At 42.7% G+C, this 26,596-nt stretch overlaps 2 protein-coding genes across 3 annotated transcripts in view; both read right to left on the bottom strand.

The window, feature by feature from the left end:
* Positions 1–8,096, bottom strand: part of HSD17B14 (hydroxysteroid 17-beta dehydrogenase 14) — a 44,361-nt gene extending 36,265 nt beyond the window's left edge. Inside the window, exons 1-2 of the mRNA XM_040325699.1 lie at positions 7,916–8,096; positions 6,062–6,097 (exon numbers count right to left, since the gene is read on the bottom strand). Coding sequence (XP_040181633.1) covers positions 6,062–6,097; positions 7,916–8,018 — 139 coding nt within the window. The 5' untranslated portion in view covers positions 8,019–8,096. The remainder of the gene's footprint in view (positions 1–6,061; positions 6,098–7,915) is intronic.
* Positions 8,097–17,747: 9,651 nt separating this feature from the next.
* PLEKHA4 (pleckstrin homology domain containing A4) overlaps positions 17,748–26,596 on the bottom strand; it is a 98,227-nt gene continuing 89,378 nt past the window's right edge. For both annotated transcript variants that reach the window (XM_040325695.1, XM_040325696.1), the window contains 6 exons: positions 25,324–25,424; positions 24,869–25,048; positions 23,969–24,343; positions 21,911–21,993; positions 19,600–19,739; positions 17,748–19,012 (listed from right to left, as the gene is read on the bottom strand). In XM_040325695.1, the coding sequence (XP_040181629.1) occupies positions 18,504–19,012; positions 19,600–19,739; positions 21,911–21,993; positions 23,969–24,343; positions 24,869–25,048; positions 25,324–25,424 (1,388 nt within the window). In that variant the 3' untranslated portion in view covers positions 17,748–18,503. The remainder of the gene's footprint in view (positions 19,013–19,599; positions 19,740–21,910; positions 21,994–23,968; positions 24,344–24,868; positions 25,049–25,323; positions 25,425–26,596) is intronic.

Below are 26,596 nucleotides of genomic sequence, written 5' to 3'. Positions count from 1 at the left end.
ACGGCGGCGTAGTGTATCTTTGGCGGCGTAAGGGCGCGGAATTCAAATGGATGTGATGGGGGCGTGTTTTATGTAAATACGTCGTGACCCGACGTAAACAACGTTTTTTTTTTAGCGGCGCATGCGCCGTCCGTGGGGGTATCCCAGTGCGCATGCTCGAAATTAAACCGGAACAAGCCAATGTTTACGACGGTGACGTCATTCTATGCAAATACCTATTCGCGAACGACTTACGCAAACAACGTAAAAAATTCAAAAGGCGACGCGGGAACGACGGCCATACTTAATATTGAGTACGCCTTATAATAGCAGGGGTAACAATACGCCGGAAAAAGCCGAACGCAAACAATGTAAAAAAATGCGCCGGACGTACGTTCGTGGATCACCGTAACTAGCTAATTTGCATACTCTACGCGGAATTCGACGGAAACGCCACCTAGCGGCCGCCGAAAAAATGCACCTAAGATCCGACGGCGTACTATGACGTACGCCTGTCGGATCGATCCCAGATGCAGTCGTATCTTGTATTGTGGATACAAAACAAACAAAGATACGACGCGGGAACCTTAAAATTACGCGGCGTATCAATAGATGCGCCGGCGTAATTCTTTTGTGGATCTGCCCCTCTGCGTTTGGATACACGCATCCCTTCCTGCTCTGCATGTCAAATTTTGACATTCGACTGTGTCCATGCAGCTGCTGACTCCAAATTGACTGACTGGACTGCCTGCACAAAGATGCACAGAACACCAAGTATCCCTATGCGGTACACAGCCATCACACTGGCATACCTCCCAACTTTCTGAGATGGGAATGAGGGACACCTATCAGCAAAAGTATGCAGGCATAGGACACGCCCCCATGCCACACCCCCTTAAAGGAAAATTGTACAAAAAAACAAGATTGGTCAAACCCACAAGTGCTTTTTTTTACCGCTACTATTCCTTTATATTGGCTTTTGGAATTTACAAATGCAGCAATTTAGAAATCAGATGAAAGGTTTAGCGCTGAAAAACTCTTTAAAAAAAAATACAAAGTGCATCTATATAGATCAGACCAAAATGAGGGACAAATGAGGAGGAATGAGGGACATTGTTCCAAATCAGGGACAGTTGGGAGCTATGCACTGGGCATAGACGCATATGCTCCATGTGAATGAGGCCTAATTGTCACGTGGGCCAAAAAAACAGGAAAGAGTAGATGTCGGGTAATTAAAAGAGAAGTATGGGAATTTTATTAATCATTCTTACCTAGGTGGATGCTGCATCTGTCTCCCGATGGCTCTAATGCTGCGTACACACGAGCGTTGATCCTGTTAAAAAACTTAATTTTTCGCTACGTGATTCGTCGTGATTCCTCTCAAGCCTGCCTTGCATACACATGTTCATAAAAAAACACTTGAGCAAAGCGCGGTGGCGTACAACACGTACAAGGGCACTATAAAGGGGAAGTTCCATTCGAATAGCGCCACTCTTTGGGATGCTTTTTGCTAATTACTGAACATGCATGTTTTTTTTACCCTCGGAAAAGCATACACACGAGCGGTTTTCGCGATGAGAAAATGAACAACGGGAAAAACAACAAGAAAAAATAGAGCAGGTTCTAATTATTTTGCGGGCAGTTTTCTCGTTGAGAAAACTGCTATGGAGCATACACACGACCGTTTTTCACAACCAATCAAAAAATTTGCAGTTTTCTCGTCATGAAAAGCGGTCGTGTGTACGCGGCATAAGGCTGAGAACCAAGTAATCAAACCATACCGATCACTCAGTTCTCAGTGCTCCCTGAGCAGAGAGCTGGTGGCTGTAAGTCTCTGGCTATTCAGACACCCGTTGCCCTAGTCCAGGGACTCCAGACACCTCCTCTCCTAATCTGGGACCTCCAGGCACCCCCTCACCTAGTCCAGCATCTCCCTTGTAACCCCCTATCCAGGGGCCTTTGCCACACCAACCACCATTTCCTAGTCAATGGCTTTCTCTGCACTCCTCTCCCAGTTTAAGGCCTCCTTTACAGCCCACCCTAACTTAAGAGCCTCCTCTACACCCTGCTCTCCAAATCCAGGTCCTTTATTATAAGTTATACTTTTAAAGTGTATTTATAGTCAAAACTTTTTTTATGGACTGAGTTGGGAAGGTTTTGAATCGATTGGGCAACAGGTCAGTCGACGTCTACCAAATGATCGTTGCCAAGTTGGGGCATGGAAGGTTTTGAAAGAATTCGCCAGACCCTGGTCTCCCTGAAAATAATAAAAATATTATCAAGCAATACATCATACACCAATGACCTGAGATATTGGGGGGAAACATATACACCAAGAGAACAGTACATTCAATGTTTTTTTGTGACAAAGTTCATGGCATGTGACTAGACCTCATCAAACCCTCAAACCCCTCCTCTTGCTCCGCACAATTAATGAGGAACTGAAAGTGGAAAAGGGAAGTCCTGCAGTTTTGCCTGGAGGTAGCCCATTTCTCCCTAAAGGCACAGGGACACATTGGACACTCAGCAAGAGCACAATGGAAGCTGAAGGTATCCAATGTGTCCCTTATTCAGCCGATAAGCTGTACAGATAAGAGGCAACCATCACAATTTTTAACTAGTCTTTACAGTAAAGCCTAGAAAACACTGGCGAATGTCGGGCGGCATCAGCTGTTTAAATAGAAACCAGCCGACATTCGGTCTGTGTGTACTGCAGTCGGTTCGTCAGAAGCCGGCTGAAAGGGGGGCGTGACTGAAAAAGGTCTGCTGATTGGCTCCTGATCAGCACTCTCAGCCAATGGCTGAGGAGCACTGACCAGAGTGTTCTGGTGGGGGGGTTGTACCCCTGTCAGAACACAACACAGAAGGGGAGATTTCTTTACTAACGTTGGTTAGTTAGTACAGCAGCTCCTCCTGAGATGTCTGTTTTTTTTTTTCATTAAGCCCTGCTGGGTTGAATGAAAAAAACCCTGAATAATTAGCTAGATTCAGAAAGAGTTAAGCCGGCGTATCAGTAGACACACCGTCGTAACTCTGAATCTGCGCCGTCGTACATTTAAGTGTATTCTCAAATTGAGATACACTTAAATGTAGCTAAGATACGACCGCCGGCGCCGTTGTATCTTAGCTGTCTAGTTCCGCCGGCCGCTAGGGGTGTGAACGCTGATTTAAATGTAAATCAGCGAGATACGCCTATTCACGAACGTACGCTTGCCTGTCGCAGTAAAGATACGCTGTTTACGTAAGGCGTTTTCAGGCGTAACAAAACAAAAAGCTGGCCTAGCCAATGTTAAGTATGGACGTCGGTGCCGCGTCGCATTTTGAATTTTTTACGTTGTTTGCGTAAGTCGTCCGTGAATGGGGCTGGGCGTAAGTTACGTTCACGACGAAAGCAAGGCGTATTTGCGACGTGATACTGAGCATGCGCGCGCATGCGCCGTACGATCGGCGCTTCATTTACATGTATGGTAATGAATCGTGAATTCATTACCATACAACACGCCCCCTACCAGCCTATTTTGAATTAGGCGGGGGTTACGCCGGGCCATTTGCGCTACGCCGACGTAACTTAGGAGGCAAGTGCTTTGTGAATACAGTACTTGCCTCACTATCTTACGTCGGCGTAGTGCAAATGGGATGCGCTACGCCGGCAGAAAGATACGCCGCCGTACCTGAATCCGGCTAAATGTGTTCTAGGCTTAAAGGGTACATGGAAGGTGCTTTACACATTACAAACAACGTAAAATTTCCCAGCACACTCACTGCAACCATACCAAATTGGCCCTGTCTAGTTTTAATGTGTGGACCCGTCCATGTTGGGGGCCGTGGCCATTTGCTTACCCCAAACGTCAGTGCTATATGTATGCCTAATTCATGCCATATGTCTGTATATACACAATGATGTGTAATACCATTTCATACGCTTCCTTTTTTTTAATCAATTGAGTTCATAAAAAGACAAGCTCTATTTTCACAGGGAATGGCCATATTTCCATGTATTTTCAGCTGTCTATAGCTCTGGATCTACTGGTGGTTTTGAAATACAGTTTTCACTGAAGGAACCCTCTGCCCATGTATACGTTCATCATATTCCCAGTCTGCATTGACCCAAATTTGTGACAGGTATTTGTTAAAAATGCACTTACACTTCTTGTGGTATGACCTTCCTCCAAATCATGTATTCATCTGTCCCCATTGTACTAAAATCTTGGATGTGTCACCTCCTCAACACAGCTTCTTCATCGAGTCCTGTTCCTGTGCATGTTGGTCATCTCCATTCAGTCCTATGGAGAGTACAAAATATTAACTGACCAAAGGACTGAATGGAGATCACAGCATACATGCACAGGACCCGACCAGAAGATTTAGATCTACTGGCCTCCTCAGTAGACCCAGGACAGAGGGGAATTTGACTTGAAGGAAATCTGTTAGCAGCTTCCCCCTACTCTTGGAGGTACAATTTAAAACAGCCAATATGTATCTCAGGATTTTACACTATGGACGGGGAACATTATAGTTGAAACATTCTACTTGCCAGTCAAAGGGAGTATATAGGACTGGGGAAAAAAATAATTTGAAACATGAATCGAGTTGCGAGGTCAAATTGATTCAGATTTTCAGAAAATCAATTTTTTTCCCTATAGGGTTTCCGTAGAAGGGGGCATGTCCGGAATGGCACTTGAACTTGACCCTGGGAGCCGCCGTAACTTAGGGCACAAGTTCCGTATGCAGAAAGAACTTGCACCCTTAGGTACGGCGGCGTAACGTATGTGTGGAGGCGTAAGCCCGCCTAATTCAAATGGGGATGATGTGGGCGTGTTTTATGTAAATTCACTGTGACCCCACGTATTTGACGTATTTTACGAACGGTGCATGTGCCGTTCGTGAAAAAATCCCAGTGCGCATGCTCGAAATTACGCCGCAAGTCGTCATTGCTTTAGATGTGAACGGAACTTACGTACAGCCCTATTCGCGAACGACTTACGCAAACGACGTAAAATTTTCAAAACTCGACGCGGGAACGACCTCCATACTTAACATTAGCTACGCCTCATATAGCAGGGGTAACTTTACGCCGGAAAAAGCCTTACGTAAACGACGTAAAAAAATGCGCCGGCCGGACGTACGTTTCTGAATCGGCGTATCTACCTAATTAGCATATTCATTGCGTAACTATACAGAAGCGCCACCTAGTGGCCAGCGTAAATATGCAGCCTAGGATACAACGGTGAGACACTTACGCCGGTCGGATCTTAGGGAAATCTATGCGTAACTGATTCTCTGAATCAGTCGCATAGTTACAACCACGCACACTCAGAGATACGACGGCGTATCCGGAGATACGCCGTCGTATCTCCTTTCTGAATCCGGGCCACAGTGTGTAGTACATTAGACAGATAATATATATAGATATATATCTATATATATATCTAGATATATATACTGCACAGTGACTTTTGAGTTAGAGAAAGGGTTTGCCTTTGCAATTTTGTTTAATATATAATTAAAAAAAATCTATTCGAATCGTAAATCGATTTTTGGGGGGGGGGGGGGGGGAATCGCCCAGCTCTAGGAGTATATAGGTGTGTGTGTGCTAACAATCATGACTTTTCTTGTTTAATATTTTTTAATCAAACTGATACAGTAGAAAAGCTTAGAGATACGAGCAAATATAGAAAAAAAATGGTTTGTGAAGAATTGGGTTAATAAAGATTACAAAACAACCCTGAACTTAGCGGACACAGAGTCGTAATACATTATGTTAGTGTTCAACAGTATAACAAAAGTACATAAGATCAAGAGTGGATATGGGGGGCATTACAGAGACGTGAAAAAGGGGAATATCAGAAGTGGGTAGGGAAAGGAGAGGGAGAGTGAAGGTAGGGGACATGGAGGGGGTTTCTGGGGGTTCCAGTTGGCATATTAGGGGGGACAAGTAGCATGCTTTAAGAAGATAGACTGTATTCAAGGTTCTAGCAAGGACTAATAGAAGCCAAGGGGAAGGAATGGGTGAAGCATGGATGACGGATTTTTTTTTAATTCAGGAAAGCAATCTTGTAGGTAAGGTAGCTTACAATCATACCTTTTGAACAAAACACGACTGAAGCTCCATTCTTCACTGTGGTACCATCCCAGAGAAACCAGAAAGATAAAAATAACAGGTTACTAAAACATAAAGGATACTTTTTACGAATATCTGTCATATCAGCCAGATCAGGCCACAGTTGTTAAAGTGACGCTTAACTCTGAATTAAAAAGAAAATATATTCAAGTATATATTCTTAAAGGGTAACTCCACTTTCATGGGAAAGAAAAATAATATACCATTTAGAATTGCGACTAAAGTCATAGTGCGACTAAAGTCGCAGCCAGGGAAGATGGCAACATGCTGCTTAGACCTTCTGCTTGCTGGACGGATCTGATGTGGATTCAGGTCACTGTCCATCTACACCTGTGCTGCGGACACCCCCCGCCACCCCCCCCTTATCAGACCAGCTTAGCTACTATACCTGGGTGGTGGACACAGCAGCAACCCCCCCCTTTATTAGACCAGCTTGGGGCGGCTCAGCTCAGTTACGATGCCCTCAACGCAAGTTGACACCACCCCTGCCCATTACGCACCAGCTCGGGGACAGGGCAGGACGGCGGGTCAGGTAAACAGTACACCTGTCCCCAGGCGGCAGCTGGAGAGGACGTTATGCAGCTGTGCTGCCCAGGTGCTGTGGAGATAGTGACAGGCTCAGCAGTCAAGTAGGAGGAGGAAGACACAAGCAGGCGCGGCTGCGGCGCTAAAAATGTTCCAGGTCATCTGGGAATTTTTTTTTTTAAAAAGGGAGCCAGGGCTTTTGTCACCCTTGGGAAAGTCGGGAGACTGGAGAAAGTCGGGAGAAAGTCACAGACTGCACCCCCCTAGCGACGCCACTGAGTATAGCTATAGTTGTACTCCAGGTGCTCAGTAATAAACCACTCTCAGTGAAATTAGTGCTATGACAAATACTGAAGAGTACATTTTACAAAACCTGCCATTAAAAGGTTTCTGGTATAAAGGTATTATTTATTACTAACATTTCAGATTTCTTAGTTCAGAAGGATTCTTCACTTTTTACTAGGGTTGCACTGATACCGTTTTTATCTGCGAGTATGAGTCCCGATACTTTCGGTCAATTACTCGCCGGTACCGAGTACTGATACTTTGCGATGTGATTTGCGTAAATACAAAAAAATAAATAAATGGAGCAAACTGCACTGCAAAGAGTTGCATCCAATTTGACCAGGAAGGTGGTACCCATGTTCGACTTGCATGCAATTTCCCCTCACTGCTCATCTGCCAATGGTAGCAAATCAGGCTGCTGCAGGTGCTCACAGGGCAAGAGGAGAAGTTCCGGGACCCTGTAGGGAAGTGATGTCAGGTTCGGGGCGGAACGCCTCTACATCTCCAGTTGCCAGGATTTGCCATCGGCGGACCGGGACACCTATGTAGAATATTTTGCATGTGGCTAGATATGAACTGTGAGTTCTAACATTTGTTTGGTATCGGCACATCCCTACTTTTTACTATTGAAACTCTAAAAAGCGCCATATCGTTTTCTAGAAAAGTCACTAACAGAAAACTAACAAGAGGGTTTTTCCTCTGCCCCTTTATCACGGTCCGACCGTTCAGGTACGCCTGTCAGTTTTGTTATAGTATAAAGTTACCAAGCAATAAAGGTTGTCTCTAAACTCAGGGGTTCTGTTTGCCCCCCAACACCCATTTCTGCAGTGCAAAAAACATTTATTCTTCCCGCTTATACAGTTTTGTGAAAATGATATAAAAAAGAATGACAATGATAAGAGATGTTATGACTTATAATGAATATTTTCATATATTAAATATACACATGAAGACAAGTGGGAATATGTTTGCACATCTAATGAAAACTTTGTAAAAAGTTCTTACCAAATGCCCTGACAACCGCTTCCCCGATGCCCTTTGTCCCTCCGGTTACTATGACCACCTTGTTGTGGTACCTAAGGCTGGGGTCTGCTTCTCTATCAGCCATGGTGCCTGTCCTGACATACACTGCACACACACAAGTGTTGTTTCAGCAGTCTAGCAATCACGTTACTGTCATATGATCTGAAACCAACAAGGAAGGAAATGGGCATGCTCCAGAAGCAAGGCATGATGGAAAATGTAGTTTAACAGGAATTTAAGTTCAGGAAGCTTGATGCAGCTGAGTGATGCTCAGTGCCAATGTTTTTAGTTTTCAAACAATTTCAAACAATTATATATATATAGCCTCCATTAAAATATAGCACAGATGACAGGACTTTTGATATGTATATACACTATATTATCAAAAGTATTGGGACGCCTGCCTTTACAAGCAATGAACTTTAATATAGGGTGATCAGACATCCCCAAATTGCAGTGGCTTGGGGGGAGGGCATATGGTGCGCTCGCTCCAGGTGCAACATTTGGGGGGGGCACAAAATAATTCCTGTGCCCCGCCTAGGGTTGCCACCTCATCCCTTTAAACCCGAACACATATTAATTACACAGGTTCTGTGGCTGATTAAGGTGGTAATTAAACTCACTTGGTGCCTTTCCTGCATTAAATTAGCCTCAGAACCTGTGTAATTCATATGTGTTCTGGTTTAAAGGGATGAGGTGGCAACCCTAGCCCCGCCCAGAGACTTCTATGGTCCAGTCTGTCCCCAATGATCCCTCTGGTGCGGGTGGCCCGTGTGTGTGTGAGTACCGCGAAGAGGAGGGGTGGTGCAGAGCGTACGGTGGCTATTGGAGAAGCACTTGGCAGGGGATACTGAGGAGCGGCTGGGTGTCGAGAACCTGGTGCTGGAGAGAGCCCTGCTCCGATGGATTATCATGAAGGTGTGGGCAAAATCAACCGATCTACACTGTTCATGTGGGGGGGGGGGGTTGTTACGAATAGTACAGGAATCAGGTAGGTCAGTTTAGTGGTCAGTAAAGATCTCAGGTAGGCCAGTGTAGTGGTCAAAATAGGAATCAGGTAAGTCAGTGTAGTGGTCAGTATAGGAATCAGGTAGGTCAGTGTAGTGGTCAGTATAGGAATCAGGTAGGTCAGTGTAGTGGTCAGTATAGGAATCAGGTAGGTCGGTGTAGTGGTCAGTGTACAGGATCAGGTAGGTCAGTGTCGGAATCAGGTCGGTCAGTACTACTGTACTAGTGGAAGGGACTTAGGGAGTGCTAAAAGTCTGGCGGGGGTGCAAATTTCTTGCCTTGTCCCAGGTGCTGACAACCCACGCTACACCACTGACTGCATATACAATTTGAGGAAAATGTGCATATAAAATAGTTTACCATTTTCCAATAATAATATAAAAAAAACATGTCCCCGGATTTCATTTAAAAAATCTGGTCACCTTACTTTAATAGCATCCCATAGGATCCGGGATGCTCTGTGCAAAACCAATTGTCCAGAACAGGTAAGTATAACATGTTTGTTATTTTAATAGAGGGGGAAAAAAAAACGATCACGATTACAATCACTTTAAGTTTCCTCAAAAAACACCCAGTGGTTGTTGTGTGTGTTTGTGTTTATTTTTTCTATATTGTGTAATAAATTATATATTTTTTATATATATTTTTTTTATTCTATTCATTGCCCATAAAATCCCAACTTTTTGAGGTAACCCTTTTTTTGATTTACCAGAGATGGTGGCAATTTACATGCCAGATTGGTGGGAGTAAACCTTTTTCTACACTTTAAGTTTCCTTGGCCATTCATTGTGTCTACAGTCCTCAACATTACCTAATCAATGGTGTCCTCAATTCAGAGAAATACAAGCAGATACTTATCAATCATGCCATACCATCAGGGAGGCGTGTGATTGGTCCCAATTTATTCTGCAGCAGGACGACCACTCCAAACATACAGCCAATGTCAATAAGAACTAACTATCTTCAGCCTAAAGAAGAACAAGGAGTACTGAAAGTGATAATTTGGCTCCCACAGAGCCCTGATCTTACCATCATGGAGTCTGCCTGGGATTACATGGAGACAGAAGGATTTGAGGCAGCCTACATCCATAGAAGATCTGTGGTTAGTTTTCCAAGATGTTTGGAACAGCCTACCTGTCGATTTGATTTCTCATTTTTGTATATTGATAAAAATTAACAATTAAATATATATTTTTAAAGCATTCTTAGTTTACGCAAAGCACCCACACATGCACAGACATATGCTTTGAATACAACCCCAGATGCACAGCTGCATCCTCCAATTTATCTCAATGGGCAGCTCCATGCAGCAGCTGCAGGCCCAGAGAGAGAAACTATGCAGGCATTGTATCCTGTAAGGTCCCTACAATAGAGTGCATGAAGCTAACACAAAACGTAGATGAGATAGGAAGAAGTTCTGGACAGCCGCACTCCAAAAAATGATTTGCCTTTTATTAAAAAAAATAGGATCAAAAATACATGCCACAGCAGAACGGACAGAAGAACTGACGCGTTTCACGCTATCAAACAGTGCTTAGTCATAGCTATGATAGTGTGAACCGTGAACACCGTTAAAGTCTATGGTACGCCTTGTGGGAGAGATGGAGGGAGGATCTACCCGATTTGGATAGGGAAACCTGGGAGGAATGTTTTGAGGCCAGCTCTAAGGCAGTTATATCTTCTAGGGACAAGTTGATCCAAACAAAATTTCTGCATAGGGTGTACTTTACGCCTCAGAGGCTGCACAGAATTTTTCCGCTCCGTTCTCCGAACTTTCCTCGATGTCAATCTCCTGAGAGCACCCTTTTACACATGTTCTGGACCTGCTCGAAGCTGGCGAGGTTCTGGGCTGCGGTGGGTGAGACTATTAATTTCCGTCTTCAACTGGAACTGCCCTTGTCAGCGGAATTGGCCCTATTAGGTATACAGGATGATGAGCAGCGCCCTAGATTTACCAAGACATTGATTTCTTTGCTGTTCTTCAAAAAAAGAGATTCTGCTGAAATGGATCTCCCCCTTGCCCCCCACTGTGGGCTCCTGGGAAAATGCGGTTTACGCAGCACTTCCATTGTATAAATTGACGTACATGAGTAGAGGGTGTCCTATGAAGTATGAGAGGGTGTGGCGGCCTTGGACTGATCCCTCATATGTTGCTAACCCCTGAGTTGTACGAGGATGAGCTATCCCTGGCACCATGGGCGGGCCTTCCCCCTCCTCCCCCCCGGGCCTTCCCCCTCCTCCCCCCCGGGCCTTCCCCCTCCTCCCCCCCCCCTCCCTGCTTCAAGGCGTTCGCTCTTGTGCCTGTAGTGTTGTCTATTGAGAAGTTGCCTGCTGTCTTATTTGCTTGGTATGACCTCCTTCTCTCAACAGTGTGCCTTATTATTTCTTATCCTTTTTTTTTAAGTTGTAGTGTGCCTTATTATTTCTTATCCTTTTTTTTTAAGTTGTAGTGTGCCTGGTCAACCCGTGTGTTTCTTTGTTTTTTCCTTGATATGTAATCAATGTATTGTTCTGCTCTTACCCAGAATGATTTGTCATGTACCATTTTTGTGTTTTTCCCCAATAAAGACCAACCTGGTTGTTAAAAAAAAAAGTCTATGGGACACGAACATGAAAAATCAAAAGTGCTAATTTTAAAGGCTTATATGCAAGTTTGTCATAAAAAGTGTTTGGGGACCTGGGTCCTGCCCCAGGGGACATGTACCAATGCAAAAAAAAAAGTTTTAAAAACTGTATTTTTTTCGGGAGCAATGATTTTAATAATGCTTAAAATGAAACAATAAAAGTGAAATAGTCCTTTAAATTTCGTACCTGGGGGGTGTCTATAGTATGCCTATAAAGTAGCGCATGTTTCCCGTTCTTAGAAAAGTCCCTGCACAAAATGACATTTCTAAAGGAAAAAAAGTAATTTAAAACTACTTGCGGCTATAATGAATTGCCGGGTCCCAGCAATACAGATAAAAGTCATTGAAAAAAAACAGCATGGGTTCCCCCCTTAGTCCATTACCATTAGAAAAGAAAATGGCGTGGGGTTTCCCCAAAAAATCCATACCAGACCCTTATCTGAGCATGCAACCTGTCAGGCTGCAGGAAAAGAGGGAGACGAGAGAACGCCTCCCCCCTCCTGAACTGTACCAGGCCACATGCCCTCAACATGGGGAGGATGTCCCCATTATGATGGGGACAAGGGCCTCATCCCCACAACACTTGCCCAGTGGTTGTGGAGGCCTGCGGGCAGGGGGCCTATCGGAATCCAATTCTTTTTAATAAAGGACTTATCCCAAACTGTCTCCTGTGGTTTTTAAAAAAAAAAAAAATTGTGAAATTGTAGGGGTACGATGTATCCCGTTACCAATTCACATGGGGTGGGGGCCGGGATCTGGAGTTCCACTTTGTTAAAACGGGATTCCAGATTCAGATAAGCCCCCCGCCCGCAGACCCCCACAACCACCGGGTAAGGGTTGTGGGGATGAGGCCCGTGTTGAGGGCATGTGGCCTGGTACGGTTCAGGAGGGGGGGCGTGCTCTTGTTCCCCCCTCTTTTCCTGCGGCCTGCCAGGTTGCATGCTCAGATAATAAGGGTCTGGTATGAATTTTTGGGGGAAACCCCACACCATTTTATTTTTGGTGCAGGGTTTTCCTTTTTTTTTTAAATGGAATAAGGGTGGAACCCATGCTGTTTTTTTTCCAATGACTTTTATTTGTATTGCTGGGACCCGGCAATTCATTATAGCCACGAGTAATTTTTAATTACTTTTTTTCCTTTAGAAATGTAATTTTGTGCAGAGACTGTTATAAACACGGGAAACATGCGCTACTTTACAGGCATACTATAGACACTCCCCAGGTATGAAATTTAAAGGAATATTTCTTTTATTTCACTTTTATTGTTTCACTTTAAGCATCAATAAAATCACTGCTCCTGGAAAAAAAACTGCAGTTTTTAAAACTTTTTTTGCATTGATACATGTCCCCTGGGGCAGGACCCAGGTCCCCAAACACTTTTTATGACAATAACTTGCATATTAACCTTTAAAATTAGCACTTTTACCTTTCTCCCATAGACTTTTAAAGGGTGTTTGCCGCAAACACCTCAAATTGTTTGCCGTTCGGCGAACAGCCAATGTTCGACTCGAACATAAAGCTCATCCCTACTCTCCACCATGATCAAGAATTCAAGAACAAGATTGTGGACCTACACAAGGCTGGAATGGGGAAACAAGACCATCGCCAAGAATCTTGGTGAGAGGGTGACACCAGTTGGTGCGATTATTCCCAAAATAGCCACAACGAAGGCTTCTTTACATAAGAGATCATTCAAGGGGAGGTCCCTGATGGGTTTAAAGGGTGGTTTCTGCAGAGCAGAAAGAACCAAATTGAGGTTCCAAGGAAGCGCAGGGTGCTGTTATAGTGGTTTGATCTGACAAACATCTTAAATAAAGGATTTTACAAGAGAAAGCAAAGCAAGTTCTGCTCAAATCCCAATTGTAGGAAGGAATCCAATGGTGCAGGGTAACTTTTATCACTCTCATAACTCCAAGATGTTGCAGAGTCTTCCAGAGATTGTATCAGTGTGATCAGGCAATGTGCAGGTCAGGTTAGACAGAATAAGACAAGACAAGAGGGAGGGGAGGCCGATCGGTGACCTGCACACTGCCTGATCACATAGATATCTGGGAGACACTGCAGTCGGTCAGCAACATGCTACTGTTCTCCCGGCAACCGTTGTTTCCATCCAGCCACAGCTATGTGTCCTGCAGAACTTGTATTGCTGTATTCATACCTCCTTGTGTCTGCCTCCTGGCTCCCCCATTCAGTCCCACTCCAGCACTGTTTACAGTCAAATGTGAATGGAAGAAAATTCATGGACAGCCGCACACCAAAATAAACCTTGAAAGGTAGCCTTTATTGGTGCAAAAAGGATAAAAGCACTACAAAAACCCAGCACAGCAAGCAGTGGGATATAAAAAATCTGACGCGTTTCGCACAGAGGTCTAGCGCTTAGTCATAGCTATGACTAAGCAGTAGACCTCTGTGCGAAATGCATCAGCTTTTTTTTTTTAATGAGAGCTGCAGAGCTGGAGGTGTCCGAGAGCTGTGCATATTGTTGTAATCCTAGGCTTTTTACTAGACAAGGAACAGCAAGTGGGCTGTATAAGGCATTTACTGGGAGAATTTTTTTTTTTTTACTATTCAAAGTTAAAACCAGGGCAGAAGGTTTAATGGGCGGAAAGTTGAAAGAATGACCGATGGTCCTCTTTAAGAATTATGACCAGTTTTCAGTTTAGGAATCTGGTGGTAAATAAGACCAGCTCTGAGCTGCAGTACATGGGTACACAAAAACTTGGAGTGGGCCTTGCCCACAGAGAGCTGTATTCCCTATTTAACCACTTGCCAAATGGACACCTTTATCCCCCCTTTCCTGCTCAGGCCAATTTTCATTTCATCTTTCAGCCCTGTCGCACTTTGAATGACAATTGTGGTCATTGAACACTGTACCCGATTTCAATCTGTATCATTTTTTTTCAAAGAAAGATTTGGGTTTTACATTTTTTTGCTAAACAAATGAAAAAAAAAAAAAGACATATAAATATTGAACAAACAAACAAACCAACCCCCCCCAAAAAAATTTTTTTTCTTAGTTTGTTATAAAATTTTGCAAACAGGTAATTTTTCTCCTTCACCGATGTGCGCTGATGGCCACTAATAAGCAGCACTGATTAGGAAAGGAATGGCGATGACCGGCAAGTGTGTTTACATCATGATCAGCTGTGATTGTACACAGCTGATCACAAGGTAAAGTGCTGCAGTGATTGGCTCTTTACCCTGATCAGCTGTGTATAGAGGAGACAGCAAATACAGAGCAGGCTCGATCATAAGAGGACATATACATATGATGTCATTTTGCTATAGTACAGTCGGCAAGTGGTTAACTAGCTTGGAGATTTCCTGGAAAAATGCTAGATGTAAATTGGGATACAGGTGATGTCATAACTTCTAATACGGGCAATGACTATATTTGGTAAATGACTTGTCACTGGTCGGACGGAGCCTGATGGGGAACTGAGAGACTAGTTCCCTATCAAGCTTTACTTTTGAGTGATGGCACGTGACAGTGGGCAGATTCGAAAGCCCTTATTGCACTGAACAGCAGCTATGAATCTGCCCCATTCCCCTGCATGATCAATCAAAATTGAAACAGATCTGATGGGGAACTAGTGTTGGATCCCCGTCAGACTCTGCCCACCCCAGCACAAAACTTTTCGGCCATACACCCATTAGAGTGGACAGGTGCAGAAGCCATAGAGGTAGTACAGGAAGGGAGTGCCCAATGTGAACACTCCTTTCCCAGTGACGAAGCAGACAGAATTATGTCCCTGTCTAGGATGGATACATGAATCGCACTGACATTCTCGGTGGAATTCTAAAGGGCGTCTAAAATCAGCCTCTCTCAACCAGAATCCTGCCTGAGGTTGTCAATGGTGATATGGCATTCTGGTAGAAAAAGGCAGTCAGTTGAGGCCGAGCTCCTGCTCCTCCATCCAACTGTAAATAGTCACAGCAGAAGCTCAGTAAGAGCAGTGACAAGCAGACGTGTTCAAAAAACAAAACAGCTCTTAGAATACAGAGTAAAATTAATAAACCAATATCAATAAACGGTTTTAAATGGTCATAAAAATATATATTCAAAATCAATCTTTATTATTTTTTTGCATTTTCTTAGCTCTTGGTACAAGTTTCATTCTTATGCAAATTACGCTTGGCACAAGTTTGTTTACATTTTTTTCAGCAAATAAGGCCCACTCTCCCAGAAGCTGCATATTGGTGTATCAAAATGTAAAAAAACATGTGCCAAGCACAGTGCTCCCGATAGATGGCGCCTAACGGAACGCAAGTAGTCACTGGGAGCTTTCGGATCATGCGACAACCAATCACAGCAGTCACATGATCAAAAACCCCAGCATCAGAAACCCCTTAAAAGGCCAGGAGGTGTCAGTGTCAAGAATGATAGCGATGAAGCCTCTATCTACATGCAATATCCCACCCCAATTGTGTTTAGCTGATTAGTGGGCATGGAGGGAGGGTCAGGGAGTGGGCTGTCATTTACCAGAGTGTATACACCCCCCCATATGTGACTCCATAATCACATGGCTGTTCAGATGTGATAGGGAGGAAATGCTCAGCATAGAAACTCCCTGAAACTGAGCACATGCAGAGCTGCCAACACTGCTCTGCAAAATCCCTAGCTGAATTGGGAGCATGAACAGAAGATGGAGATAGAAAACGGCAAAATAAACTCATGTGGGTTTAGTGACACTTTAAGGGCACGCTGACTGGGTAAAAAAGTTGAAACACACTAGTCTAGCTCAACACCAGGCAGCACATGGAAGGTGGAAAGGACAAGGATGATACATAGATACATAATTTGTGTTTTTAACCCATGTCTAAAATAAGAACAGAAAACAAAGCAGATCCATATTTTGTTGCTTTATTTGCATATTACAGTCTTGCATAGAACAGCTTAAGAGCCATCCTGTTGCATGTTTCAATATTCTCCTTTATATAGAAGCAAGCAATGGTCATCACAGCTCTGCATGTGTTCCAAGATCACAAATCAGGAGAATTCTACAAGGAATGGCTACAGCACAGTTATTATTAGACATGCTAATAAGGCAGCAACTGTCCTAATTATGTTTAGTGACAAGTATAAAAAAATAATAATAGTATACAACCCTATGTAAAGGCAAGTCCAGAAGGGCACACTGAAAATAGGGCATGACTTCATATGTAACTTATACAAGCCCTTATTAGAATGAGATGAAAATATAAAAAGGTCACTGGTTAATACACTGCAATAGAAATAAAAACAACAAAAAATTAAAACAAAAAAAACAAAAAAAGTATTCTCATATGTAAAAAAAACATATTTAAAAAGAGAACAGGTCATGTCATGTCACCTGGTTGGTCTACTTACTAGAAAGAGAATTGTCCCTGTAACACAAGACACCCTGGGCCAGTTCCATCTTGACTTCTCCCATGTTTCTTTCAGCTTTGTAATTACAGTAAAAGTGACCATGTAGGTAAAAATAATCCAAGCCCACTGCTGCATAGCAAGAACTATTCCATTTCTGCTAGAGTTCTACTTCTCCCCCTTGTTGCTGGGATCCTCTGCTAGAGGCCCATATACTTTGAGTAGTTAAACTTTCACAGGGCTAACAAAGGTCCCCCCACCACACTTGTCTTCCATAATGCAGCATTGGGTGCCAGAGCAACTGGGAAATCAAGTGCCAAGCCCGGATTTATGGGTGGCAGGAAGTGGGATTGGCGGAGTGAGGCAAAAGTAAAGTAAATACAAGCACCTCACTGCATCTGCTATTCTCTGGCAAGATGATTGTTATAGTTTTAGCTATATAAATTGGGTCCAATAGGACAGACCAATATTACACAGTTGTTAATAAGCAAAATCCAACTGGGTTTCATTTTATGTACACAGAAGCAAAGTGAAGCCGTTACCCACAGCAACCAGTCAAGTTAATTCGGTCATTTTAAAACCTTTAAAAGGAATATAAAATAAGCAGTCCGATTAATCACAGTTGCTATGGACGCCTCCACTTTTGCTCCAATATAAATGAACCAGCCCTATAGGCCAACTTTAACTTCACTGCCTACACAAGAACAAGTGCCTTCTGTACCCTTCGCAAGAGAACATGACAACACAGATGAAATAACCAGGACACACATGGAATTAACCAGAAATGTTCCAACAAAGCCTTCTACTCTATACAACAGAGTGTCTAAGATTTATCTTCTTTTTTTTTTTTTTAAGTAAATGGAATTTTGACATTTAAATTAAAACAGTTAAACCATCACCGCCAGTTTAACCAACTGAAACACGTTTCAGCGACAAACATAAAATGCTTTTTTAATTCTGTGTGCCCACTTCACAGTGTCACCTTCTACATACACATGCCTTTTTTTCTTTAACCAAATAGAAGGTGTTGCCCAAAGCAGCCAATCAAATAGAACTGCCAGTTTTCTGGACCAGGTGTGAAATTTAATAAAAGAATCTGGTGGCTCAACACTTGCAATTTTCTTGCTTTTACTTGTCTAGTGTAACCCAGTCAGTTAGTGCAAAAGTCCCTACGGGAGGTTATAAAATAATTCACAACTCAGTACTATTTATACTAGGGTGGCATCACCACTAGTAGGCATGAAAACATTTTCTGACACTTTCTTTCGCCTCCTTTCTACATTCAGCAGCACATCCTTGATTTACCATGGCATTTTCTTCACTTCCTCATCTCTATCAACATTTTTACACCATCACCTCCTAAACTCTTCTGGAGATTGCTTATGATACATCTATTTACATACTGAGACGCTCTTTACAACATGCCACTTTCATATACAACTTCCAATATTAGCCTTCAAAATATTGCTTTTCAGTCCAACATAAGCTGTGCCAACTACAACCCAACATCCTTTGCCCTGCAAGGTCCATCTGTACTTCACGTCATCCGTTTTGAAGTCTATTCACAAGAACGCAACTTTCTTCATACAATTTAGAAGCTGGACTGGAGAAGTGTGATCCGGATGGGTTCCCTTTCCTCCTTACAATAGTCAGTGACTTTGCTCAGGTTTAATGGGTTATAATGCAAGTCCTCTATGAGGAAATCATATTTGGCCACCTGTCCATTACACTTGGCTGGAGCACTGTTGTCCTGTTTTGTGGCTGAAAGGTGACTTTTGGTTCCATCATGTTTATGGCCAGGCCAGTTCTCATAATGAAGACGGTCTAAAAGGCGCTTATTTGGCCTGTCTTTGGCAGTATCAGGACTAGAAGCTCCAACAGAACTTTGCTGGTTTGGGGTAATTGCGGAGGAGGAGTTTCCATCTTTGTTGGTGGAGGTTCTTTCCTCTTGATGTGGATTTGAAGTGGCTTTAAACTGGAAAGACTTGGCTTCAGACGTTTTGCTGCTACAGGAATCTTGCATAATGAAGTCCCAGGGATAGGTTTCATCAGAAGAGGAGACATCGCTGTTTCCATCATAGTCATCAGCTAATGCATTGGCTGGAGAAGACAAAACACAATATGCAAGTATTAACAATAAAATTTGAACGGTGGGATCATATTTTTTATAGCCTAAGTGTTTAATGTCTGTGGCTCCATTTTGGGCATTACTCTTCACTGGTTGGTAGGACAGAAGAGACACTAAATCTCCGCAGCTGGCACACAGCAAAGGCTAAAAATAAAATTTTTAGTGGGGTAAAGAAGTGTTAGATCTGACTTTTTGCTGCTCATGTCTTACTGTTCAAGGGACACTTCCTCCCATTCCTGTAGAGTCATGACAGAACAAGACAAAAAACGCAAAATCACCCCAATTAGGACAATGACAAATTTAAACCTTTATCAAGAGAGGACTCCTGATACGTGATCTAGCCAAATGGGTGCATCATGCATTCCAGCCAGATAATACAGCAAAAGCCAGTGCAAGTAGACAGATGCACCAAAGTCCCAGCAAGCGGACTGTGAGGTGACTACAAACGAAAAGCAGGTACACAAGAGAAGCAGAAGTGCAAAAGGTTCCAAAGTCATTTTCCACTGTGTATAAAGTTTTAAAAAAAAATTTATGTTGGGTTATACCAAAATTAAAGTACCTGTGATAATTTTGCTGCGCTCCGAGGCCTCTGTAGCAAGAGTATAGGACAAGTTCATTATTCTCTCCCTCTCCTCATTTATTGGAGTGGTAAAATCCTCATCTGACAGTCGCCTGAAACCCCCAGGGGATGTGGCAGGGCTGCAATATAAAACATATTTAAAATGGTTAAGAGGAAAATAAAGCATTGTGGATTATGAAGAGGCAACCAACCAATCAAACCCTACACATTAGGTACATGCAATTATAGGACCAAGACTAAACGCTTTACAACCAGCTAAATACACAGTTGAAATCTTTATATGGGACTTGTTCTACTTACCAAAGGATATGTATTCCTGTTTAACCAGTCCTGGGATTTACAATGCCCTTCAAGAAAACACAGCCAGTCCACAGCCTGTCTTTCCTCCACTGCTGTCCAAGACTGGTCAATGAAGGAGAAGCAGCAGACTGATGAGTACATCCCTCTGCTCTCCCTCTTCCAGCCTGAATCCAAATTCAGGTATTTATACCAGTTGCAATAAAAAATACATTTCATGTTTTTTTAATGAATAATTGACTAGGTTTGCTTTTCTTCCTTCTACGTAAGAGTTCAGTCTTAAACCTTTTTTGTCTATTCAGTTATAAGCCCCTTTACTTAAAGTAATAATTTATGCAGCTTTTATATTGTAACATAATTGCCTTTACAATATTTCTGTTCTTGCATTAGATATAGTGGCTAAAAGCGGAACTTTAAGGGAAGTTCCGCTTTATTTCCTCCTCCCCCTCTTTTACACCTCCGCACGGATCGCCTGGGATCGCCTGGGATCGCCTGGGATCGCCTGGGATCCCCCCCCCCCCCCCCCCGACGTCCAGGTAAGAACTTTGCTGGATCCTTGGACAGGTATGTTTCATCTTATTAAAAGTCAGTCACTACAGTATTTGTAGCTACGGACTTTTAAAAAATGTAAATAAATAAATAAAAAAAAACACTGCAGCTGCCGACTTAAAATATGGACACTTGCCTGTCCAGGTTGCCCGCCATGTCCTCACCCGAAGCCGACCTGTCCCTCGGCTCCCAGGTGAAAGCCTTGCACAGTAGGGAATCAGGCTGTGAAGTCGCATGCGTGAGTCGCGCTGCGCGTTCTGAGTGGTCCCTGCTGTCTTCTGAGATCTGTCTCTCTCCCAGAAGACAGCAGTGAAGACGGAAGAAGGGGCCGGCCATGGTGTAGATCGCAGCGGATACTGCGGCGATCTTTCACTGGAAGCAAATACCTGTATTAGATCTGGTCCCCTCTCCCCCCCTGAAAGATGTTGAATGCGACATCGTAGGGGGGAGGAATCCGGACAGCGGAAGTTCCCTTTTTGGGTGGAACTCTGCTTTAAGGATGAGCCAACAGAGGAAACAAACGCCCTCATTTTGCAATTATTCCTCAATTTACTCCTGTCAGCAGGCTCATTAGCAGATGTGTATGCAGCCAAGCCGATTTGGCTCTTTGTTCTTCCCCTCTTTCTGCCATTCTGAATGCCAATGTTCAGATTACAAGAGGCCGATACCAAGATAGATTTGGGCTCTTAATTTTTTTTTTAATACACAAATTTAATGAAAATAGATCATTATGAAGCATTTTATTATAAGATTTTAAGAAGTTTTGGTCACTTTGCCCATTCAATTTTCCCACTAACCCACTGATACCTTCACCCTGCTTACCCCTCTGTTCCTTTACCTGTCAGAAGGGAGTCAAACCCTGTGTAAGCTCCATATTGGCGGGTTTTGGAGCCTAAACAGGGTTTATGACCGGCTCTACCTTAGGTGCTAGTGTTCGAGTCTGGTGATTGGTCACTTAGGACTGGTAATTTCATGCTCCCAATACCTGGAAAGACCAAGTATTTGCAATGGCTCATACAAAGCAACTAAGAGGCGAGGAGCTCCATAGTTTATAGAGGGGCAGACTTTGGCTAATGGCCACTGCTTCTCACAGGGGATACAAATGTGGCACTAGGTACAAATATGACTTGCGCTTATGTGCTAAATCACTGTGATTGCGTTTTACTTGAGAGTGCCTAGATACAGAGCGATGATTGGGAGTCCGTAAGATATGCGATGACTGCCGATCATGACTACAACATGATCTGAAAGAACATGAAATGCCTCATCTTGATTTATTTTACATTCCACTTAAAAGGGTTAAAAGCAACATGACTACTCCTCTAATTTCTAAAACACAACCAAAAACAAAAGCAGTACTTACAGGTGAGAATTGAAGTTACAATGACTAAAAAGCATACAGACCTCCTATTTTGTGATCAGACTAGAGAACATAAAGTATTACCTTGCATTGGAAGTCTTCATCCACTCTGCAGTTCTTTGCTGATCAGATTGCAGTGCAGAGTTTGTCTTGGCTTCCGATTTCTCCTGCAACAGAAATGTTCAGTATACCATTATTACAGGTATTGATATAGCGTCAACAATTTACATATTGTGCATTCACATCAGTGCCTGCCCTGGACAGACTTTACCAAAGATAAAAAGTGGTTGTCAATTCACTTTCACAAGTTCACACAATCCGTTCCGTCTCTTAATGCAGTGCCCCTGTCTATATATATATATATATATATATATAAAATATCCTTCTTTAGTGTGGGTCTCCTCGCTGGCCCGTCTGACAGAAGCAGCGGGAGGGGCTGCGGTTCCCCCCCCTGACGTCAGCAGAATGCGAGGAGGAGAGGGGGGACACATCCGGTCACGTGATTGCCGGGAACCGCCGTGAAATACAGTAAAATTCATTTTTTTAATAAAAACAGACAGAGGGGCACTGCATTAAGAGACAGAATGGATAGTATACGGGTATATTTGTTATTCCTGCAGCAGGAGGGGGATGGGGCAGCACTGTCACTAGATGACACACAGGGGGGGATGGACACAGACAGCAGGCTGCGGATGACAGTGGCACGTACTCTGACCATGGTGTCAGGCTCAGCAGCCATGATACACTGTGGTCAGTTAACAGAGGGGAGGGGAGAAACTGGCAGGACCAGCCAGGATTTTTTCTAAGGTGTTACAGGGGTCCAAATTACACAGCATAAGCACTGTGCTGTATAAAATGCTTTAAAGGAGCAGGATTAATGTTGTTTAATTTTTTGGGTTAACAAACGCTTTAAGAATTTGGCGTGAACATGAATGCATGGACCCATCCTGTCTTGTATCAACAGTTCAGGCTGGTGGTGGTATAATAGTGTGGGGGGCACACTTTGGGCCCTTAGTACCAATTGACCATTGTTTTTAATGTCACGGCCTACCCGGGTATGGTGTCTGACCATGTCCATCCTTTTATGATTACAGTGTATCTGATGGCTCCTTCCAGCAGGATAATGCACCAGGTCTCAAACCTCAAATCATCTCAAACTGTACTCCAATGGCCTACAGTCACCAGATTTCAATCCAATAGAGCACCTTTGGGAGATCTGCATCATGGATGTGCAGCAGACAAATCTGCAGCAACTGTGTGATGCCATCATGTCAATAGGGACCAAAATCTGAGAAAGGTTTCCAAAACCTTGTTGAATATATGCCACAAAGAATTAAGGCAGCTCTGAAGGCAAAATGGTGGTCTCCAACCCGGTACTAGCGAGGTGTACCTAATAAAAGCGGCCAGTCAGTTTGTCAGGTTAAGTGCGAGCCAAGTAATGTGCATATGTAACAGTTACGGCATTAGTATTAATATTTAGTAGTACTTTGTATTTGATTACATTTTAATGTGTCAGTGGGCAGGGGATTAATGCACTGATGGGGTCACTCGCCTAAAGTATATGTCCACTTTTACAGCCAACTTTGAGAGAACATCTACTTTCTACATGTTTCTTACATGTTCTCAGAACAAAAAACTAAAAAAAAATTATATATATATATATATATATATATATATATATACACACATACATACATACATACTTATATACATACTTATATACATACATACATACTTATACATACTTATATACATACATACTTATATACATACATACATACTAATTGTTGCTTACATTTTACTTGTGCTTTTTTAAAATTCCAAAACTGAAGTATTCCTCTGTTGTGCAGAAGAGGTTCTCCGTTAAAAACTCTGTCTATAATGTGCCGGCAGATCTCATTATCATTTGCAAACTAGATTTGGACACACCAACAAAAAGGTCAAAGATCTAGAAGCTGGTTTCTACACTATCGGTTAATGAGGAAAAACTCAGTGTGTCCCTCTGTGGACAGGGTGAGTTTTCTTTCATTTAGAACTGGAATGCAGACCAAGATTTTAATAAATGCTCCTCAAACTTAAAACTTTCTGCATAATTGATAGCCAACATTGTTCCAATACTATAATTTGTCAAGAATTGCTTACCCTTTCCTTGTTATTGTTGCCATCTGGTATGTCTTTTTTCATTTGCATGCAGGAGGCAGTGACAATTTTACTGGTTGATCTCATTGGAGGTGCCCTCTTAACCATTGGAGAAATCTCATGACTTGTTATAGAGGCGACGCTTTCACCCTGAGGTTCCATCACAACACAGTATGTTGGGTCCTCCTGTGCCATGTCAAGGGATGACCCTCTTATGTTATTACTTCCTTCCTTGCCATGCTGTTGGGTGGGCACAGTGCTGGGGTAGAATGAGGCTGTCACTCTCACCAGTGCCGGCTTTCTCTGTTCTGAAGAGGCCTTCTCTGCTTGCTGAGAACTTGTTCCAGTTACGAATGTATCCGAGGAGGAAGACCTCAGCTGTAAGAAGGTTGAGCAATTAGCTGTGACCTGTACAGTCAATTCAGTTTTAATACAACAAAGTTCATTAATCACAACTGTAAATTGTGGATAATCAGTAACAGTAAAAACAATACCCATTTTTACATATATAAATACCTGAAATTCGGACGAAAATGCATTCGAACAAAAACGAATGCACATGTCTAAAAATGATAGCAATGACACTATCAGACTGCTCCTATTGTTGGCTCATCAGTCCAGGCTGCTAATGCAAAGCAACTTGAAGTTGAATCGTTTTAGTTTTCCAAATTTCAGTTGGACAATATAGTTCTAGTTGCCATGTGATAAAACATTGCATGGTACTTTTGTATTTTGAAGCAGGTTTGTAATAAAAAAAAAAAAATACACGCAACCCCTCAGGGCCAGTGATGGGCAAGACCCCAACATTCATAGTCTACGGCTCATTTCCTTACCAGTCAATGCTACAAAAACCATGTAAACTTCAATCTCAAAGGTTAATTAGTACGGCTTATTCTTACTCACCCGACCACCAACTGAACCCGTTGTGGACCTCTGAGAATTTTGGCGTTGTGCAGTCACACCAGGTTTAGGCTTTTCATGGATCTGAGCTTCCTGATGCCTACGCATTCGCTCCAGCTGTTCCTCCGCACTCATTCTCTGTTTCCGGACTGTTCCCATTTCTGACATATTAGGAGGGGAAGCCTGAAGAGAATAAGATTAACAAATGTAAACTTAAAATACAATTTCTGTTATCTAGGCGACATGAATTTGATCTCAACATTTTACTTGTTATAATGCATGAATAATGTTCACTTTGTCCCATGGAATGTATGCGGTGGCAGATCAATGTCTCAGCCACATGTTTGTGTGTAAATATGTATACATTTAATGTTTTGTTTGTGACCGAACTTATGCCTTGGCTACTATGAATTACTGCACATCAGCATTTTTCTCTGCAGTGCTTCATGCATACCTACCTTTGTTTCGAAGGTCATTTTATGATTTGCAGGTATGGACACTGGGGAAGATGCCTGCATGTGGCGACTATCTATGACATCTTTATTTGGCATTGCAGCATCTTCAAAGAATAAATAAAAAATATTTGAGTAATAAAAAATTGAATACATATTTCTGCAACAAACAAATTATATCAAGTATAATACATAACTGTATTTAATGGCATGCATGTTGGCTACATTAGGCTTATGCACATAATACATAATATCCATTACACACATGCTATGCAATAAACTGTAAACAATGGGGCAATGACATAAGCTTTTCATGTTTAAAGTTCAATTGAACTTTTAGATGATATCGGCTAAATACATTCAATAATACAGATGCATAAAAAAAAAAGTGCGAAATCCTGTCCCCCATTAGCATGCTGCAGAAGGCCCCAAATTCTCTGTGGGGAAGCAGGGGTCTCTCTACATAATGTAGGTCTGACATACCCTCTGCTTAGTAAGAGGTAGAGCTCGGCAATCTGCTATTTTTGTGCTCTTGTTAGCGCTGACTCAGTAGGGGGTTTGTCAGACTTCTGCACAGAGAGCAAGAGTCCTTCCCTACTGCATGCAGTCAGAGGACAGGCTTTTTTACTCGGGATGTGGATGCTTTCTAAAGAGAACAAACTAACATTTTAAACACCTGTTTTGATGCACCTAAAATGTAACGCATTTAAACTGATAGTTCAATTGGGCTTTAGGACCGGTTCACAATGGTGCGGTGCTGGAACCCAGGAAATCCTGCATTGCACCTGACCCACAGTGGTTCACACTGAGATCTGCGAACCGCTGGTGGTGTCAATGTAAATGTTGACACCCCCAAATCTGTTCGCAGATCCCAGTGCGAACTGAAATGGTGCAGAATTGGCTCACATAGGTGTAAAACACGCCTATGCGATCCGAATCCTGTGCAGACCAAAAGAAGGGTCCTGCACCATTTTTATGTAAATGCGATTTCAGCCATAGTTTGTATGGCTGAAATCGCATCGCACAGACATCTACACAGCAATGGGTGCAAATCACATGTGATGTCTGGCATCGCACTAGTGTGAACCAAGCCTTAATTCTACATATAAGCCATTACTCTTGTGCAAACTCACAAATGAAAATATTTCATACTTTGATAGTAATAATGGAACCATTTCCAAAAGCTTTCATAAATCACAAAAACAATAGCCGATTGGGTCAGAGACTACCTACAATGAGAAGTTTTTCTTGGATATAAAATGTAATGGTCCTCTTATTT

This window comes from Rana temporaria, chromosome 10 (genome assembly GCF_905171775.1).
Source record: "Rana temporaria chromosome 10, aRanTem1.1, whole genome shotgun sequence".
NCBI classification, from domain to species: domain Eukaryota; kingdom Metazoa; phylum Chordata; class Amphibia; order Anura; family Ranidae; genus Rana; species Rana temporaria.
The sequence above is the reverse complement of the archived record's forward strand: the minus strand, read 5'-3'. Positions and strand labels throughout refer to the sequence as shown.